We start from the raw sequence: 15,417 nt of genomic DNA, 5'->3' as shown, positions 1-15,417 counted from the left end.
AACATTATCGATCAGATCCGATGAAACAACAAAGCATGGTTCTGAAGCACAGACTGGAAACATACCGCTGACAAAGAGCTTTAGTGGTCAAGGTGGAGTAGTGACGGCAAGAGTGGCAATCGAGGAGACTACTGGAGATGCGTTAAGAAGTCGACGAAAGTCAGTTCTTAGCACCATTACCCAAGGGGTCAGAGATTTTACTAGATAAAAATGCCTCACAACCCTACAACCTAGCTTCAAATGAAGTCTCAAGAATTAGTTAACCTGCGGGATGTTTCCTTTAAAAAACACTAAGAAGCTTAGATTTATTTGCTAATAATTCTTAATCCTGAAAAGCCAATGATTCATTGCTCTTGCTGTTGGAGCTAGAAGCATACATACCTGATCTCCATCCTTCTTCCATTGCTCTGTTGAGTCATCTACCCATTTCGGCATTCATTATGTATAGGTAGGGGGATTCACTGCAAATACTAGCTTCCTGGTCTGCGTCTGCCATTTACCATTGCAGCAATCCTTTGAAATGCAAGGTTCTCATTAAAGAAAGATTATTTGAAAGATGAATCTCAAATTTAGCTTATCGTATGCCGTTGACAGAGATTTAGGGCAATCAATCATGGAGTTCAGAGGCGTCTCTTTCTACATGAGCCTACAGAAAGTAATGAACTGTAATGAAACAAATCCATTTCTGAGCATATATTAGAAAAGCGACGAGGAAAGGGATTTTTCTGAGCATGCCTACATTTCGTATCGACTCCATCTTATCGCTTTGAAAGCACAAATTCGTGCCTGAGACTTCAGAGGGCTCGGTGCAGCTTACCAACGGAAATTTTTTAGCACAAATCACCGCTTTGTAGAGATAGTAGTTACAGTATGACATTTATAATTATAATTATTAAATTTTGTTTCGAACCAAAAAAAAAAAAAAAAACATATGTAAGAACAATTTGCAGTTTCTTTTTCTCATACGGACTAGCACACTGAAAGTGGGATTCCAATACAAAGAAAACTGATACAAACATAGTGAGATTGATTATTTTTTTATCTTACATTCCAAATTCCACTTCCTTCCTAACGGAAAGAAAAAGAATTCCATTCCCTCTCTCTCTCTCTACTTTTATCCTGGCTTTGCTTCTGTTTCAGTGCACCAGCTCCTTGAGCCTCTGATACACTCTATTGGTGTCATAACCCACTCTAGAGCTAGCAACCTGAAGAGAAATTAACAAAAGAAAACAAGTTATCAGCATGAAATCGGGAGGAAAGAACACATTAAACTATGAAATGCGGTACATAACCTGTGAATGGATTATATAAAATATTTTGTCACCGAATGTAGAGAAACTTGCGTTCGAAACTTCAACTCCTTCTTCCTCAAGAACACAGATTGCATCCGATAAAATCAGTTTGTTGCAGAATCCAGTGATCAAAACCACCATAAGATTAGAGCCCGAGTCCGTTATTTCCACCACAGGCGACCTTAAACCTAGTATGAACCCAGCCATTGTATCTTTGTTCTTCCCTTTGATTTTAGCCAATATCAAATCCTTTTTCTCCTTCATTTTGTTGATTTTCTCCTGCAGTTTCTTTATGTAAATGGTCGCCTGCTCCAAACTATGTTCTTGTGACAACCTCTCCTGTCGAAAAACAAGTGCAATATTTCGATGTCAAACTGGTAATCTGAAATATATAAGTATAATTTATTAATCAGAAAGAAAGTAGGTCCTGTTCAAATTGAACTCTTCAAATAGTTATAATCGCTTCTATGTCATATTCAGTATTTACACATTTAATCCAGAAAAAAAAAACATGTTAAGCTGAAACCCTGAAAGAATCAGAAAGATAACAAAATCCAGATTTTCTTTCATGCAGGCCACCATACTTGAGAACGATCAACTCATTTCCCTTCCTTTTCTAATTGCATAAGAGCAATAGTCCTCGCCCTACACCCCTACTATCGTTAATCTGAATAAGAAGGACCAAACAGATAAGAAGAAGAAAAAGGAGCAGAAAAAGATGAAGAAGAAAGGGAAATTGTGTTGTTTATTAAGTGAGTCCTAAACTTTGGAAATGCAGTCTTTACAAAGCAATATGAACTCATGTCAACAAACCAGTTTCGCTAATCGAAAGCCTTCAACTGTACCTTTGGAGGTTTGCGCTGTGCGAAGAGGGAGGCTAGCTTGGTGTAGAGAGTTTTCATTTGCAATCTTCTATTTCTCTCTACTGTCTTACGATCAGGCTTCGGTGCAGCTTGTCTGCTCTCCATCCTTGAAGGGAAAGACTGAAGAAATGGAAGATGGGCTTCGTTACTGATAAGCAATAGGGCAGTTAAGCATCTCTGCAATATTGGTCTCTCTCGTCTTCATCGTAGTAGTATTTATACAGTACACGGAGCATGAGGAGGATCGGAGCCGATAGAAGAAAGAGATGCAGGCAGCAAACACGTATCTGTAGTAAACATTTCAAAAAAAATTCCGAAATGTTAGGGTTCTTTCCATTTTCTACAGATGGTCTACAGCGAATCCGAGCTCGCTTACGTGCGAGTGAATTCCTTCCCTCTCCACAGCTGTCTTTTCTGACTGATCATGCATTTATGCTCCAGTCAGCCAGTCAGGCACGCGCTCGCACCGACTACGATCTCCGGCTCCGGTCACTGTTTCCGACCCAGTGAGTCCACCCTTGATTTGGCCGTATTTACTCGGACTCAAAAAGGGGACTTGTCGGATTCACCCCCTTATATGTTATAGGGAACTCACCCCTCCACCCACCTACCCACCCCAACTCTCCTTCATTCCAAAGGGTGAACCAAACTGACTGGGGCAATCTGCTCTCAGTTCTCAAGACCCATGCCTCCACTTATTACTTGAGGTCATGGTAAACGTCAAACGATCCAAATATTTAAAACTAAATTGTTCCCTCCACGGCTAGGATGATCAACATCATAATGATTAAAATGGGAGTGAGGTTAGATGATAAGAAGAAGTGGATTTACAAAAAAGCAGATGGAGATCCTCTTACAGTACGCGTGTAAGATTGTCTTTCTGGGTTCTCCATCAACCTCAAAGTTGTTCCAAGTTGAAGTCGTTGATATATCACTGCTCCATCGCAAGTCACAAGCGTGATGGTTTCAACTTAAAAACTAGAGTTTCAATTTTCTGGGACCTGGAAAACAAAGCAATAGGGAAAAACTGGAGCAGATTTTGTTCTCATTCTCTGACCAAAGTGGGTAACTGGTTGCATAAAAGTGGAAAAAAAAAACTGTGTTTGCTTGACGAAAGAAGGAAAGGAGGTGAAGGAGAATGGTGACCTCTTTGTTATTGTTTTGCATGGACAGAAGATCAAATCCATCGTTACTTCTCCTTCCGGCCTAATTTCTTGGAGCCATACGTGCTTCCTTCGAGTATTCCTTCCTCGTCTTTCTCTCGCTCCTCGCCATTCTCTATCCCTGCTCTCTGCTGCTCAGGTTTCGCATTGGCCTGTTCTTCTATTTGCCATTTTTTATTTCACTGGAGCCATTTTATGATTTTTTTTCATTTTAATGACACTCTGTAGAAGAATTTTATTTTACATAACAAATAAAAAAAAAACGTTCGCCACCTGAAAAATCACGACGTAGAAAAAAACAGGAACCAGGATTAGGTGGCTGACCGAAAAAGACAAGATAAAGTTCGCGCCAGGTAGGGGTCGAACCTACGACTTTCTGCTTAGGAAACAGACGCTCTATCCACTGAGCTACAGGCGCTTGTCGTTCATAATAATGCATGTTTTTTATTTCTTTTATAGACAGTGAAGGCACAAGCGTAATACCCCTTTAGATTGACAACCAAGATTTAGCCGATTAACACCTCTTTTGAAAAATATGGTATATCTAGATATGAGATAGAGACTTGCACGGGTACAACACGAGAGCTTCTTCAATATATTCTGCAACACTCATATCATCGTTACCCTAATTGAATGTAGTTAACGATAAGGGATTATCTTCCCTTCGGTTTAGGAGATAAAATTTCTTATCTCTCTTTGGTTTAAGATATCTGACGATTGTATTTGTATATTCTATTATAATTTGTATATGAATACCACTCTCAATCAATGCAAAGATGTGGTTTAGTTCATCCTCTCATATGGTATAAGAGCAAATCGATTAATCATTTGCATCTGCCTTCTTCCAATTTTTTTTTTAAATCACTTCCTCTACATCTTCGCTTGACACGCCCTCTCCACCAAAAACTCGCACCGGCCGAGCTTTCATGTGCCTCTGACAACCCCAACTAAACTACCAGAAAGGAGTTCTGACATCCTACAACAGCCTTCTCTGTAACACGTTGTTTTTCAGCTTACCAAGCAAGCTACGACTGAGCTTCCATGAGCCTCCGATGACCCCAAATGAACCACCAGAATGGAGTTCTGATGAACCTAGCTGAGCCACCGAAATGGGGTTCCAACGTCCCGCAACAACCACCCAGGTGTGTCTCTCTCGATTTTTTCAGCGGGAGGAAGAAGACGACATGTGCACAAGGTTGAAGACGAAGCGTGCATGCGCTTTGTGTGAGCTACACGTGTGACTCTCACACATGCAAAAAAAAAAATCTCACAGTCAACGACTGCCTGCTTATTGTTTCTCATTTCCAACTCACTACCTATTTTACATAAGTCGACTCATCAAGATTAATCACTACGTCCACCATAAACGAAGCTCCAAATGCTCCAATGCACTCAACAATACTCAACACCAACGAGTTTCACCTCATTACCATCAATATAACCCTATTCAAGCCTCTTCCTTTTGGCTCAAATTTGTTTATACACCTCTCTCTTTTCCTCTTCTTTCTCTCCATTGATTTCTTATTTCCTCTCTCCCAAGAACTAGAGTTTCTCTTTCACTCATTCCTTTGAGATATCTTGTATTTATCCAATCCCATGTTTCACTCCAAAATGAAATATGTAGCAGTTGTTTATCACTTCATCCGTGATCAGGTTTAATTTGTTCTACTTCATGTTTTTCATATTGTTTTTGCTGACCAACCTGTTGATCTCCTTACAAAGCTATTCCCACGTTCACCTTATAAAGTTATTGCCATGTTCACCATTTCAGTTGCTAAGAGACAAGATTGGGCTCTCTAACTGTGGTCAATCTTGAGGGGGCATGAATTATCTTTCCTTCAATTTAGGAGATAAGATTTATGATGATTGTATTTATTATTCTATTGTAAATTGTATATAAATACCACTTTCATGCAAAGATGTGGTTCAATTCATTTTCTCAAAGTTAATTCAAAGATGTTGCATGATCTATTAGTTTTCCTTTTGCTAGTGCGACTTTATTCTTCTGCTTTTTTTTGTTATGGATATTGATCTTCTTTGTTCAGAATGTCATTGCACCGACAACTTCAATCTCATGAGTATCTTCAACAGTCGAAACTCAATTTAGAACTAGCAACTTGAACAGAAAAAGTGAAAGAAACAAGCATCATCGGTATCATGGGGAAGATGAGAGGAAAAATATAGCAAAAAAAATGTAGATTCAACCTGCGAATGCAGAAAACCCCATTGCTCGCAACTGAGAAACTAAGTACTCGACATCGACCCCCTCTTCCTTCAGAACAGTAATAGCTTCATAGAGTTTGAAAGTCATGTCCAGTTCAGTAGCCAAAACTACTTCTATTCCAAAGGCCAAGTCTCGGACTTCCATCACCAACGGCGAGATTTCTGTCATATACCTCCACTCATCGTTCCGAACTAGCACCGGATCCTTCTTTTATTTTAGATTGTGAATTCTGTTTTGCAAGTTATTTATGTAAAAAGTTGCCTAGTCCAACAGGTCTTGCTGAGACATTGTCTTCCATCATGGAGAAACTACATGCAACCTCAATCTGATATCATAATAGTGATTCAAAACTAAGGATACAACTCTTGAGTGGTTGATTGTCTGCAATGTGTCTAATTTGTTTTCCTAATATGTTGATTGATTAATTAGAATTCAAAACAATGTACACGAATGAAGTAATTCAAACTTTGGTTAGAGAAAGTACGATACTTATGTCATAATTAGCGCAGTCTAATGTTCTATGAGCCAGTCACATAACAGATCGATGTTGACGATGGTCGTAGAGTTGTAAAGCATCTCAGACAGGTAGCAGTGGATGTAATTTACCTCGTTTTGGAGACTTGTAATGACGAATGCCAATTTTGAACAGAGGCTTTTCATGTGCATTGTTATGTTTTTCTCCACTATCTTGCATTCAAGCTTGCCTGAAGCTTGGTCGCCATTCATCTGTGCTTTATCAGATGGAAGGCCAGCAAAATGGGTCTTGCAGTTTTCGTAGGTTTAATAAATTAGCTTTACAATAATCTACAATGTAACATGTGAAAATAAAGATAATAAAGAAACATAATAAAGGTTCATTAAACCTTTGAGCAACTTCAAATTGATGCGATAAGTGCAAGGAATTCGTAACCAGATGCGAATTGGCTACTTCATCTCATTTATTTTGAAAGAATATCAGGGCTACTTCAATATCTTAAGATTTTTCGTACTGCCAGTGACACTATGTTCCGATTCTTTGTATTCGTTGTAAGTGGGGAACTACAGCTAGAACAACTCATAATGGGAGGCTGATTGATCCTTCTGCTATTCTCTGAATCAATGTTTCAAACAGTTCATAATTGATAAGCTTCAGCTAGGATTGATTTATACCATGGGTGATGTGGTCGGTGCAGACGCGTGTGAAAACGTAGAAGAAGGTGAAGAGAGTCAGGCCAGCTGATCAACTGACTCTTGACAAGCTATTGGAGTTTCCAGATTTTATTTCCACAGACTCCATCTCTTTTACGTCACTGGCTGCGTCGTTCGTTTTGCTACTTTCACAATCAAAATCCTCTGAAAGAGGTTATCCAGCCATTGTTGATCTCTATATAAATGGCAACTCTTTGAGATTCATAAAACCCCATGTTTGAGTTGTGTGTAATCTTCTAGTTATGCTGGGAATAACTGAGACGACATTGGGATGTTCTACGGATTTAAGGAAGTATTGATCAGACATTGATGTTGGTAAAGCCAAGTTGCCTAGTGAGTGAGGATTAAGATAAAGATTTCTATACTTAATACAGATGGAAATTTTTTATATAAAGTTCTTCTTACGTGAAATCGCCATTGTTTCTTCTTCTGTAGCACCAAATCCGTTTTATGTATTTTGTGTAGGAATAGATTATCTGAATGCTGTAAGGGATGCATAGGCACAAGTGACGGTATGAAAGATAAATATAGATATATAGATATGACTCAAAATGGAGCATATGAAAGCTCTTCCTTGATGTTCACCTTCCCAGATATGATCCCATAAAGTTGCGATGTGTGAATCAGTCGCTCGTTCATACTCGACAGAAGAAGCTTCAGGACCATGAGAATGTCCTCCCAAGTAGATCATAAGGCTACAACACTCAGCAGAATGCGTCAAATCCTCAACGAGGGAAAACCCAGATTCATTCGAAAAGAACATGCTGGTCATCGTTACAACTGGAACGATCATCCTAACTGAAACGCCAGCAATGAAGATGGTAGAATTGCACCCATAACGAAATCAGTTCGACTGAGTTTATAAAAAAAATGAAGTCTAAGGCAACTAGGAGTTCATTGCTTGCCTTTTTCAAAGTAGAGACAGGCATCCGTACGAGAACTAGCGACATAAGACAAACATAAACAAAAGAAGGGGAGACCATTTTTCCCACTATTTTTTTCTCCTTCTATCTCTCTAAAGAAGTGTAAAGCGTGCCTCTTTTCCCCACACTATCTTTTGTTAGGAAATTCACATTTCTTATTCTAATTTGGGTAACATATTTATTATACATTTTTTTTTATTATTAATGGAATTGGCTGAAATTAAGTGATCTAATTTTGTTAAGCCCATTAAGGAATGGGCCATAGATATGGGCCAATTGAGTAGATACTATAGAGAATTATGGGAACCCTAAATAAAAAGACACAACATGGTTATGGTCCCTAATATACTAAATCACACACAGTTTCCCTTCTCCCCATCCGGAAGAGAGATGAAAGTTCCATTGAGGAATAAGGCGATTTAGTTGAGGAAGACCATATCCGTTCTTATCGTTCGTCATAGAGATTCCGCATCAGAAGGCAAAATTTACGGAATAGATCCATGTATTTTGTTTTTCAATCCTAATATTCTAACATGTTGTAAATTCTAATTTAGAATTTACTATTACGGATCTAACAAGTGGTATCAAAGCAGTCTGTTAGATTATTAGGATTTCTAGATTAATTCGTGGAGTGCAGAAAAAATTTTCCTCCACAGAATTTGTTGGCGTCGCCGTCGAGTGGAGGATGGCGCTGCAGCGTCCACTGGGACACGCTGCAACGCCTCTGATAGACAGCCACCGGTGGAAGCCACCCTTCACCGTATCTCTACGCGTGGCAGAGAGGGCGACGGAAGAAGTTGTCCATTGGCAGCGTTTTTTCTGTCGTAGCCGTTGATTTTTCGTCGTCGGAAGGGAAAAGAAGCGTCAGAAAACAACAAAACCACGTTGTAGCAATGACGTCCGGCGAGAGAACAGGGGAGGGGCACCGGAGGAACCTTGGCCGACAGCAGCGCCCGTCGAGAGCGCTGTCGTGGCCGTTGGGTGACAGCAGCTCCCGTCGGGAGCGCTGTCGTGGCCGTTGGGCCACAGCAGCGCCTGTAGGGAGGGCTGTCGTCGCCGTTGGGCGACAGCAGTGCCCGTTGCCTCCACCGGGCGCGTTGCCATGCCCGTTGGGCAACTGCAGTGCCGGTTCACTGCGGTGGGCGTGCGTCCGTTGGGCAACCGCCGTGCCCGATCACTATAGTGGGCACGGTGCTTTGTCCGGACAACCGCAACAACCATTGTGTGCACTACTATGTCCGTTGGATAAACTGCAGCATCGACGGTTCACTGCAGTGGGTGTGCGTCTGTTGGGCAACTGCCGTGTCCGGTCACTATAGCGGGCGGGGTGCTTTGTCCGTTGGACAACTGCAACAACCATTGTGTGCACTGCTATGTCCATTGGACAAACTGTAGCATCGACATAAAAAAAAATTAACAACTCGGGGATAGTAAGACTTACCTAATGAGATTGACTCGGGTGAGTCAATTTAAACCGGTTGTTGTAGATTGGGTCGACTCGGGGCTGAGCTAGCTCGACCGAGCTTTGCTTTGCTTTTGACGTATATGCCCAATAAGGCTGCTCATATTTGTTTGTTACATTTGACTAAATGTCTTGTTTATATATATTACATTACAATCAAAACATTTATTGCAGCTCCAAGGAAATAAAAGCCAATGCCGCGACACCAATGGGGCGGTGCCACAGTGTTGGGCAACTGAATAAAAAAATATAAAAATTTGTTCTTGGTCTAGTATTTTCAATCAAATTGTTTGAAGCTACATGTTTCCAAAGTAACCTTTGTAGTGTAGAATAATTTGACTAGAAATACATAGATGTTTGTACGGAGTTATTTATGCAAATTGTGCTCGGCCCAAAGGAAGACACAATTTGGCTAAATAAACAACGTACCTGTGATGATAAATGCGTGACAATTATAAAGACTATTCATGTGAATAATAGTCGGTCCAAAGAAAGGCTATTGTTTGACATAACTGATTGTCAGTATTTGATCATTGCACTGAGAATACCACTTACAATTAATTTCTCTGTCCAAATACTAGGAATTAATGTTGTACTAGGTATCTTGAGATGGGTCCCCAATTTGGATTTTATTTTGTATTTGTCTATTTTTCTTTATATGACATGCTAGTTAATGTGAGTATTATTGTTTATTTTGTTCTTTATACAGTTTCTGTTGCTACTGCTTCAAATGTTACTGTTCAAATAAGCAGCATTCCAATGTTAAGCGGGACGAATTTTAAGGCTTGGAAAGATACCGTGGAAATTGTCCTCGGTTGTATGGATTTAGATCTTACACTTCGGGCAGAGCAACCCATTTCTACTCCTGATAACCTCAATGAGGTTAAAATTGAGAAGTGGGAGCGCTCTAACCGAATGTGTTTGATGATCATGAAATGCTCCATTCTGGAGGCGTTTCGGGGCTCTATGACAGAGAGCGAGAGCGCCAAGAAGTTCCTAGAAGAAATTGAACAATATTTTGCCAAGAATGAAAAATCAGAAGCGAGTAACCTTTTGGCTAAACTCGTTTCGATGAAGTATAAAGGCAAAGAGAGCATAAGAGAGTACATCATGGAAATGTCTCATCTCGCCTCAAAACTCAAGTCACTTAAGTTAGAGCTGTCTGATGACTTGCTCATGCACTTGGTTTTGATCTCTCTTCCTGCACACTTTGGCTAATTCAAAGTGAATTATAACACTCAGAAGGACAAATGGTCCCTAAATGAGCTTATATCTCACTGTGTGCAAGAGGAAGAGAGACATCAACGGGATTAGACTGAAAGTGCTCACTTGGTCTCCACCTCTCAGTACAAGAAGAAGAAGAGAGACAAGGATATTGCGATAGGTTCTTCTCAGACTAAGAAATTGAAGAAGCAGGCTGAGGAGTTTACCTGCTTCTTCTGCAAGAAATCGGGACATATGAAGAAGGATTGTCCCAAGTACGCCGCCTGGTGTGTAAAGAAGGGTATGCCTCTAACTTTAGTTTGTTCTGAAGTTAATTTAGCTTATGTACCTAAAGACACTTGGTGGGTGGATTCTGGTGCTACCACTCACATTAGTATGTCTTTGCAGGGTTGCCTGTGGAGCCGACCGCCAAGTGACGCTGAAAAATTCATCTTTGTGGGCGACGACAATAAAGTTGCAGTAGAGGCTATAGGAACTTTCAGATTACAAATTGCAGTAGAGGCTATAGGAACTAATGACATTTGTTGCATCGTTTTTTCAACGGAATTTAATTTCTATTTCCATTTTGGACAAATCAGGTTTTTCTTGTTCTTTTGGAAATAATAAAGTTAGTCTCAACCAAAATTCAAATTTTGTTGGTTTTGGTCCCTTAATTGATAATCTATATATGCTTGATGTTGTTAGTTCCTATAGAGAAATATTACAAATTAGTTCACGTGGTACGAAGCAAAAATTAAGAGAGAATTCTGTCACATTATGGCACAAATGTTTAGGACATATCTCTAAACAAAGAATTCAAAGGCTTGTGTCAGATGAAATTCTTGAACCCCTAGATACTACAAACTTCCAAGTTTGTGTTGAGTGCATCAAGGGGAAACAAACAAATGTTAGAAAATTAGGTGCCGAAAGAGCTAAAAATGTCTTAGAACTTATACATACATATATTTGTGGTCCATTCCCTACAGCTTCATGGAATGGCCAACAATACTTCATTACGTTCATAGACGATTACTCTAGATTCGGTTACCTATATTTAATACATGAGAAGTCACAATCCCTCGACGTCTTTAAGTCTTTCAAAGCTAAAGTTGAACTTCAACTTGGAAAGAAAATCAAGGTTGTCAAATCCGACCGTGGTGGTGAATACTATGAACGGTATGATGGATCAGGAGAACAACGTCCAGGACCCTTCACGATTTTCCTCAAAGAGTGTGGAATTGTTCCGCAATACACCATGCCGGGCAAACCCAGCATGAACGGTGTTGCAGAGCGACGAAACCGAACTCTTAAGGATATGGTAAGGAGTATGATCAGTCATTCCTCTTTGCCAGAGTCACTTTGGGGAGAAGCTCTCAAGACCGCAGTGTACATCCTTAACAGGGTACCGAGCAAAGCAGTTGCCAAAACCCCCTATGAACTTTGGACAGGCAAGAAGCCTAGCATTAGGCACTTGCACATTTGGGGTTGTCCAACTGAGGCCCGGCCTTATAGGCTACATGAAAGGAAATTGGACTCAAGGATGGTTAGCTGTTATTTCGTTGGTTACACTGAACGCTCTCGGGGTTATAAGTTTTATGGTCCCACATCACAATCCTTCTTTGAAACGGGAAATGTGAGATTCTTTGAGGATATTGAGTTTGGAGGGGAAGAAAACATAAGGAATGTTGTCTTTGAAGAAGAATCTGTTATTGATAGTGATCAGGTCTTCATACCTATTGCTGTTCAAGACACAGTTCAGGCACTAGAGGACAATGTTCAGGCTCCTATTCCTGACATTGTTCCAGATCAAGACAACAACGAGATTCTTCCTCTTGCACCACCTTTAGTACAAACTCAACAACCTCAAGAGGTGCCATTAAGGAGATCCACTAGAGAGAGGAGAAATGTGATTCCAGATGATTATATCATATTTCTCCAAGAACATGAGGATGGCGTCGGATTGACAGAACATGACCCGATTAACTTATGTCAAGCCTTGCGCAGTGCTAACTCTCAAAAGTGGATTGATGCCATGAAGGATGAGATAAAAGTCTATGAAAGACAATGACGTTTGGGATCTCATCGAGTTGCCTAAAGGTGTGAAGCCCATTGGTTGTAAATGGATATTTAAAACCAAGAGGGATTCAAAGGGCAATGTTGAGAGATATAAGGCCCGTCTAGCCGCTAAAGGCTTTACTCAAAGGGAAGGCATAGACTATACAGAAATTTTCTCTCCGGTATCTTTGAAAGACAATTTTAGAACAATAATGGCACTAGTGGCTCATTTAGATCTAGAGTTACATCAAATAGATGTCAAAACTGCGTTTCTCAATGGAGATATTGATGAGACGATTTATATGGTACAACCAGAAAACTTTGTATCTGGTGATCCAAAGTCTATGGTCTGTAAATTGAAGAAATCTATCCATGGTCTCAAACAGGCTTCCCGTCAATGGTATCACAAGTTCCATCAAGTCATAACTTCATATGATTTTGAGGCGAATATTGTTGATGATTGTGCATATCATAAGTTCAGTGGGAGTGAATACATCTTCCTGATATTATATGTCAATGATATTCTACTCGCTAGTAGCGATATAGGCTTACTGCACGAAACCAAGAAATTTCTGACGAAGAAATTCGAGATGAAAGATCTTGGTGATGCTTCTTTTGTATTAGGTATACAGATACTTAGAGATCGTTCTCAAGGTATCCTTAGGTTGTCACAAAAGAGCTATATTGATAAGGTATTGAGTAGATTCGGCATGAAAGATAGTAAACCAGGAGACACACCCGTCGCTAAAGGAGACAAGTTTAGTCTCAAACAGTGCCCTAAAAATGATCTTGAAAGAACAGAGATACAGAAAATTCCCTATGCATCAGTAGTAGGGAGTTTAATGTACGCTCAAGTTTGTACTCGTCCCGACATAGCATTTATAGTAGGAATTCTGGGCAGGTATTTGAGTAATCCGGGTATGTAACATTGGAAGGCAGCCAAACGTGTGATGCGTTATTTGAGGAGAACAAAAGACTACATGCTTACTTATCGAAGGTCAGACAATTTAGAGATCATTGGGTTCTCTGATTTCGACTTTGCCAGATGCCAAGATAGCAGACGTTCAACATCAGGCTACATCTTTATGTTGGGTGAAAGAGCTATCTCATGGAAGTATGCTAAGCAGATTCTCATAGCTTCTTCAACCATGGCTACGGAGTTCATTGCTTGTTTTGAGGCATCCAACCACGGAATATGGTTGTGAAACTTTGTCACTGGGCTATGAGTGGTAGATAGCATTGACAGGCCATTAAAGATTTAATGTGACAATAACTCAACGGTACTTTATTCCAACAACAACAAGAGTTCGACGAAGTCAAAGTTTATTGACATCAAGTTTCTAGTTGTTAAGGAGAGAGTTCAGAATAAGCAGATTTCTATAGAACATATAGGGACGGACTTTATGCTAGCAGATCCATTAACCAAGGGTTTACCGCCTAAGGTCTTTCATGAGCATACTGCTCATATGGGCGTTATTTCTGAGGATACCTTGGTTTAGTGGGAGTCATTTTTTGTGCTATATGTTTGCTTTAGACATTGAGTTATTTGATTTTTTAATAAAATTGATTGCTTATTATTTTATTTATGAACTTGCTTGTGTTTTTCTATGTGCAATGTTCACATTGCATTAAGGACTATGGAAAGATCTCATAAAGACTAAAGAAGGACTAGTTGGAAATAGGCATGTTTGATATCACATTGCATGTAATTTCCATGTTACTCATCTATATTTAATCTATGTCATTGAGTGTATTAGTATGGTGATCATCGTGGTTTAGTCACGAATGTAATGTGATGAAAGTCGCGGTGGTTCCATTATTAATATATACGATGGTTCCGTTATTAATAGTATACAGATGCGCGCCTAAAGAATTGTGATATAATTGTTTTTGGAATGATATGTAACCCAAGTGGAAATTGTTAGGAAATTCACATTTCCTATTCTAATTTGGGTAACATATTTATTATACAATTATATTTTCTATTATTAATGGAATAGGTTGAAATTAAGTGATCTAATTTTGTTAAGCCCATTAAGGAATGGGCCATGGTTATGGGCTATGAATATGGGCCAATTGAGTAGATACCATAAGGAATTATGGGAACCCTATATAAAGAGACACAACATGGTTATGGTCCCCAATATACTAAATCACACACAGTTTCCCTTCTCCCCATCCGAAAGAGAGATGAAAGTCCCATTGAGGAATAAGGCGATTTAGTTGAGGAAGACCATATCCGTTCTTATCGTTCGTCATAGAGATTCCGCATCAGAAAGCAAAATTTACGGAATGGATCCAGGTATTTTGTTTTTCAATCTTAATATTCTAACATGTTGTAAATTCTGAATTAGAATTTACTATTACGGATCTAACATATTTCCCTCCACCCTTCCCGTCCTGTTTTTATGCAGAAATAGAGGGGTGTGGAGATGCTCTTCCCATTACCTCCGTCCCTCTCTTTTAGCACCTATGAGAGCTCCCCTTCCATCGACGCTGGAACAATAGGGAGGGGCAATAGTGGGAGTTGATGATTAAGGCTCCTCTAATAACCTATATTTTGGTGATAACAATCTAAGTTTAATTAACTATAGTGTTTATGTGAAGCTTGCGCCAAAAATTACGCTATAAAAGTCATTTTCAAAAGTCGCATCAATCCCTTGCTAGATGGAGTCAAACCCTTAACTAAAGTTACTAAAAGAATCAAACACACATAAATGGAAGTTCTATATAGAAAGTAAAAAGAGGAAGATGGAGTTGACACCAACTTACAGTAAGTTTTGGGATTGGAAATGGAGACACCCATCCCTTTTATCCTTGAAATGACAAAATCAGAGAAACGCAATGAGAAAGAGGGCGGGCTGAACTCCTGAATCTCCTTCCAGTGACCCAGAGAGTATGGATTTTTTTTCCCATTTTTTTAAAAAGATGATGACATCTGGATAGGTTCACTAAGCAATTAAACCTAATTGATTTGAGTTGAAACAAGTCAATCATCTTATTGGGTTGTTGACCAAGTCGATTTTTATAACATCGATGTCAAA

At 39.6% G+C, this 15,417-nt stretch overlaps 1 protein-coding gene and 1 non-coding gene across 2 annotated transcripts; both read right to left on the bottom strand.

The window, feature by feature from the left end:
- Window positions 1-1,136: 1,136 nt before the first annotated feature.
- LOC137940830 (transcription factor bHLH162-like) lies at window positions 1,137-7,502 on the bottom strand. Its single transcript, XM_068785954.1, has 5 exons — window positions 7,316-7,502; window positions 6,771-6,874; window positions 6,149-6,304; window positions 1,293-1,631; window positions 1,137-1,205 (listed from the first exon to the last, which is right to left on the bottom strand). The coding sequence occupies exons 1-5, from the start codon at window positions 7,500-7,502 to the stop codon at window positions 1,137-1,139; spliced, it is 855 nt and encodes a 284-aa protein (XP_068642055.1).
- TRNAR-CCU (transfer RNA arginine (anticodon CCU)) lies at window positions 3,664-3,736 on the bottom strand. Its single transcript has one exon. It is a non-coding gene; the product is annotated as a tRNA-Arg (tRNA).
- Window positions 7,503-15,417: the final 7,915 nt, after the last annotated feature.

This window comes from Aristolochia californica, unplaced genomic scaffold (assembly GCF_029961685.1).
Source record: "Aristolochia californica isolate CCGP_79_NKW_82.1479 unplaced genomic scaffold, dmAriCali1.0.hap1 SCAF_9, whole genome shotgun sequence".
NCBI lineage: Eukaryota > Viridiplantae > Streptophyta > Magnoliopsida > Piperales > Aristolochiaceae > Aristolochia > Aristolochia californica.
The sequence above is the reverse complement of the archived record's forward strand: the minus strand, read 5'-3'. Positions and strand labels throughout refer to the sequence as shown.

Coding starts and splice junctions, on each gene's coding strand:
- LOC137940830 (XM_068785954.1), bottom strand. CDS start 7,502: ATGACCAGCATGTTCTTTTCGAATGAATCTGGGTTTTCCCTCGTTGAG. Junction 6,875..7,315: donor ATGGGATCATATCTGGGAAG/GTGAACATCAAG, acceptor AACCTCTTTCAG/AGGATTTTGATTGTGAAAGT. Junction 1,206..1,292: donor TTTATATAATCCATTCACAG/GTTATGTACCGC, acceptor ATTTCTCTTCAG/GTTGCTAGCTCTAGAGTGGG.